The sequence below is a fragment of the Takifugu rubripes genome, chromosome 21, assembly GCF_901000725.2.
Source record: "Takifugu rubripes chromosome 21, fTakRub1.2, whole genome shotgun sequence".
Lineage (NCBI taxonomy): Eukaryota > Metazoa > Chordata > Actinopteri > Tetraodontiformes > Tetraodontidae > Takifugu > Takifugu rubripes.
Window position 1 is genome coordinate 537,577 of NC_042305.1, and position 5,000 is coordinate 542,576.

General features: G+C 57.2%; 2 protein-coding genes across 4 annotated transcripts in view; one reads left to right on the forward strand and one right to left on the reverse strand.

Annotated features, from left to right (window-relative positions):
- niban2b (niban apoptosis regulator 2b) overlaps window positions 1–3,326 on the reverse strand; it is a 16,537-nt gene extending 13,211 nt beyond the window's left edge. For 2 of the 3 annotated variants that reach the window (XM_029829607.1, XM_029829606.1), the window contains exon 1: window positions 3,006–3,325. In XM_029829607.1, the coding sequence (XP_029685467.1) occupies window positions 3,006–3,060 (55 nt within the window). In that variant the 5' untranslated portion in view covers window positions 3,061–3,325. Of the gene's footprint in view, window positions 1–3,005 lie in introns of all 3 variants that reach the window. The other variant, XM_029829605.1, reaches the window with a different exon arrangement.
- A 1,456-nt stretch (window positions 3,327–4,782) lies between these two features.
- The window catches only part of stxbp1b (syntaxin binding protein 1b), a 15,472-nt gene continuing 15,254 nt past the window's right edge, over window positions 4,783–5,000 (forward strand). Inside the window, exon 1 of the mRNA XM_029829611.1 lies at window positions 4,783–4,912. Within this exon, the coding sequence (XP_029685471.1) occupies window positions 4,876–4,912 (37 nt within the window). The 5' untranslated portion in view covers window positions 4,783–4,875. The remainder of the gene's footprint in view (window positions 4,913–5,000) is intronic.

Consider the following 5,000-nt stretch of genomic DNA (forward strand, 5'->3'; position numbering starts at 1 on the left):
TGGGAGGAGCTGCCTGGAGCCCCCCCCCCCTCCCCCCCACTGCTGTAAAGAGGGTTGCTGGTTGATGAGATGGAGAGGAGAACATATCTGGCAGCAGCCTCCTACCCTGGTAACACATGTGGCACTACTGAGGACGCCTCTGGGTCCTGGCACCAACCAGGACTGTAGGCTGGTATCGACAGTCCTGGTTGGTGCCAGGACCCAGAGGCGGTCTCCAGTTGAGTCTCCCAGTAGTGCTGCACCAGTGGGTGTGAACTTCCTGACTGAGCCGTGATGTAAACGCTCAGGAGCAGCCCGTTTTAAACAATGACATCACGCACGGCGAGGACTGACCACAGGAAGGAGAACGTTCCGGAGGAGCTGGATCAAGGTTATACCCGAGTCAGCCCAGAAAAGGGTTCCATTCCCGCCCCAGTTTCATCAGGAGTCCGGATCAGTTCGTGAGCAGACTGGACTCAGATTTACTGTGATCAACATAATCATCATGAACCAACGATCCAAGTCAAAAGGACCTTTAGGTGGAGACCCAGAGGTCAAAGACACCTGACCAGACAAGGTTCGGCTTCCACACGTGAAGTGACAGAGGAGATTTTCCAGAGCAGAAGTAAAAGTCAGTGGGGACCTAAAGACCTTCCTGGACTTCAGGGTTACGGTTGTTAGGGTTAGGGTTAGACTGGAGAGGAACGGGGGAACGGCCGATCAAAATTCCACCATGATCCAGATCAACGGTTTAATAGATTGTGTTCTTTTTAAATCGCTGTTCAGTGTACTGGTCCGCTCCCTCGCCCGTCCGCTCCCTCGCCCCACCGCTCCCTCGCCCGTCCGCTCCCTCGCCCGTCCGCTCCCTCGCCCGTCCGCTCCCTCGCCCCACCGCTCCCTCGCCCGTCCGCTCCCTCGCCATCTGATCCCTCGCCCGTCCGCTCCCTCGCCCGTCCGCTCCCTCGCCCCTCCGCTCCCTCGCCCGTCCGCTCCCTCGCCCCTCCGCTCCCTCGCCATCTGATCCCTCGCCCGTCCGCTCCCTCGCCCGTCCGCTCCCTCGCCATCTGATCCCTCGCCCGTCCGCTCCCTCGCCCGTCCGCTCCCTCGCCCCTCCGCTCCCTCGCCCGTCCGCTCCCTCGCCATCTGATCCCTCGCCCGTCCGCTCCCTCGCCATCTGATCCCTCGCCCGTCCGCTCCCTCGCCCGTCCGCTCCCTCGCCCGTCCGCTCCCTCGCCGGTCCACTCCCTCACCATCTGATTCCTCGCCCGTCCGCTCCCTCACCCCTCCGCTCCCTCACCCCTCCGCTCCCTCGCCCGTCCGCTCCCTCGCCCGTCCGCTCCCTCACTCACTCACCGGTCCGCTCCCTCGCCCCTCCGCTCCCTCGCCCGTCCGCTCCCTCGCCCGTCCGCTCCCTCACCGTCCGCTCCCTCGCCGGTCCGCTCCCTCGCCCCTCCGCCCCTCCGCCCCTCCGCTCCCTCGCCCCCTCCGCCCCTCCGCTCCCTCGCCCCACCGCTCCCTCGCCCGTCCGCTCCCTCGCCATCTGATCCCTCGCCCGTCCGCTCCCTCGCCCCGTCCGCTCCCTCGCCCCTCCGCTCCCTCGCCCGTCCGCTCCCTCGCCATCTGATCCCTCGCCCGTCCGCTCCCTCGCCCCGTCCGCTCCCTCGCCCGTCCGCTCCCTCGCCCGTCCGCTCCCTCGCCGGTCCACTCCCTCACCATCTGATTCCTCGCCCGTCCGCTCCCTCGCCCGTCCGCTCCCTCCTCCGCTCCCTCACCCCTCCGCTCCCTCGCCCGTCCGCTCCCTCGCCCGTCCGCTCCCTCACTCACTCACCGGTCCGCTCCCTCGCCCCTCCGCTCCCTCACCGTCCGCTCCCTCGCCGGTCCGCTCCCTCGCCCCTCCGCCCCTCCGCCCCTCCGCTCCCTCGCCCCTCCGCTCCCTCGCCCCACCGCTCCCTCGCCCGTCCGCTCCCTCGCCATCTGATCCCTCGCCCGTCCGCTCCCTCGCCCCTCCACTCCCTCGCCCCTCCGCTCCCTCACCGGTCTGATCAGTCATGCCGAAGCTGACCTAGCGGAGGTTGATGGGGAACTCAAACATGACTCAGGCCCTGCACACTCATCTTTATCACAACCTCCACAACACGTGACGGCACAGCCATTAATCACCACCTTCATACCAAAGCACTGAGCAATGGACCTCTGACCACCTCCAGCAGCCCTCATCACAACTCAGGGAAAGAACTGAGGCGAGGAGGAGGGGGAGCAGACACAGAAGTCCCAACTGATCTGAGCTGCAGAGACGACAAATCAAGGCCTGGAGAAGGTTTCCATGAAGCCTCCCACTCTGAAACATTCTTCACATTCTCCAACGTGAAGTGATAATCTTGAGATCAACAGTCTCCAGAATGTCTCAAAGATTTGAGGAATCAGTGTTTTGTGGAACATCACGTCAAAACGGGAAGGTCACACTGGATCAACAGGAAGAGGTCACCATTTAAAGCAGAAAGAAAGAATTCACTCGATACACGGGAGAAAGACTTTGACCTGATCCTCAAGGTCAGAGGGATTCAAAAGGAGCTTCTCCTTCAGTAAGAACAGATTTAAAGAACAGACACATGCTGGCAGTAGAAGATTGGGTCAAGTGACACCAAACCTATCGGCACTACAAGGTTCTCCTCTGAAAAACTCTTGAGAGATTTCTCTTCAGAACCTGACGTGACCTATAAAAGTCAAGAATAATCCCCCAGGAGCGAGGGTCCCTCTCTGATGTGTGGAGAAATGTCTCCTTTAGACTCACGGAACGTTAAAGAAGACAAAGTTGGAACCCATGGAAACTATCTGGAAGATCTGCTAAAGCAGAGAGATTCTCTTCCAAAGGAGGGACCTCTCCACTTTTAGCAGCCCAGCTGGCAGCACCAGAACGTCAGTGTGGCTCCTCCAGAGTCCCGGAACCGCCTGTAAAGCTGCCAGAACCGCAGTGACAGCAGCTCGATCCCCCTAAAGCTCCACACAATGTTCACACAGCTCCTCACCTGCCACAATCTCCCGCTTGGCTTCATCCAGGTGACTGGAAACCACGTCCCCCATACTGGGAAAAGCTAAACGCCACAGGAAAAGGGGCTCGGCCGGGACACAACTGGTACCGAGGAGAAAAGCAGGAAATGCGCTCGAACTCCTGTTAGACGGGCTCCCGCCTCCTCTGCGACGGAACCTGGAGCTCCTGGACCGCGAAGACGTGACAGCCACCCGGACGACACGCCGAAGAGCAGAGAGAAAAAGTCCGGACGGAAAACCAGGTTGGACCGACACCCCCAGCGAGACCCGCCCTTTTTAAAGACCTCCACCTTCTAGCGCTGCGTTCACGGCCCCGCCGGGAGTTGGACACGAGCGCTTCCACAGATGCTGGCGGCGGGAAAAGTCTCCGCAAGTTATTTAGTTTACTGTGAAGAGAATTGTTCCGCCATTAAAGTCCTTCTAGGAATTGGGTCTGATGTTCCACAGGAACTCACATCAATGGGATCAAAGCAGATAAAAGCACAGCTTAGAAACTTAAACCAGCTGATCTGAAACAACCAGATCTTCTTCGCGGATGGAGCACAGGACACAACCACAGGTCTACTTCCTCGAGAAATGCTCCATATCCTTATTTTCTCTGTAAAAATTCAAATTAAAGAGGACTTGGGCTCTGATCTGTCCACGCTGTCCTCAGCCCTCGTCTTCCTGCTGCTCGGCCATTTTGAACTGGCCCAGAACAAGTTCAACACTTGTCTTTGTGAAGCTTTTGTCAATTTAAAACCAAACACAAATGTCCTCAGTGAGAGAGAGACCTCACCTGCTGTGCTGAACAAACAGTCCGGCAACAGAGACGCAAGACGAGGACATTGGGGAAAACAATGAAGGACGGTCTCTTCTGCCCCACAGGAAGGGCAGCATTGAAATAAAATGATCAACATCTAAAGTCCCACAGAGGACTCTCCACTGAGGACAGCCACCTTCTTAAAGAGCCAGGGTTTGTCGAAGCACCTCCACTCGACAAGGCCCTGTCCCCCCGTGGTGGACAGCCAGTGGAATCTGTCCCTGAAGAAATCTATTAAAGCAGCCTAGAGCTGGGAGTACTGGTTTGAGGGGGGTCCACCACCAGCATGTGGAGACCAGATTATTAATCACCTCTATATGACATGAGGGCAACAGCCACCAACAGCCACGTCCTCGGACAGCCCATAATGTTAGGCCAGACCCAGCTGAGGTGGGGGCCACAGCATCACCCGTTCATGTACAATAGAGCTAACATCTGGTCAGGACCACCAAACAGATGTGGTTCAGGTGTGATCCCAAACATGTAAACATGACATGATCTCATACGTTGAAGACATTTTATAGATGTAATGTAGTCACCAAAAATGAGTTTGGGTTAGAATCGCAGCAGTGGCAGCCGGTCAGTAGAGGGCGACGGTGGTTTTATTAAAGAAAACCCTAAGAATAAAATCAATAATCACTCATGTTCAGTGCATAAGCAGCAACGTGTCATATAGAAAAATGTAAATCACAGTTTGAGAGAAAACGTAAGAAAGTAGCAGGGACCAACCGACCAATCAGTGACCAGAGATTCATACATAACGGGAATTCATCCAATCACATCTGGAGCGCCACGAGCCCGGTCTGCCAGGACACGTGGTGCCACAGGGGGCGCTGTTGTACCAGTCAGCAACAGCTAATGCCTCATAGTCCTTCCACGCTCACACACGAGCGCGGAGGCACGCGCGCAGTGCGATAGAAATAACCGCTTTTATTTTGTAGTAATTCGGACCGGAAGTGGCGCGCTCGTGCACTCCCACCACTTTGATTGACCGCGCGCCAGCCGGCAGGTTTGTGGAGAGTCGTGGACGCGCAGAAAGACGCATCATGGCACCACTTGGACTAAAAGCCATCGTTGGAGAAAGTAAGTCTCTCTGACTTCCCTCACTCGGATCATTTGTTTAATTTCATCTTTGTGGCAACTTTTGGGTCGGGTCAGGTTAGGTTATCCC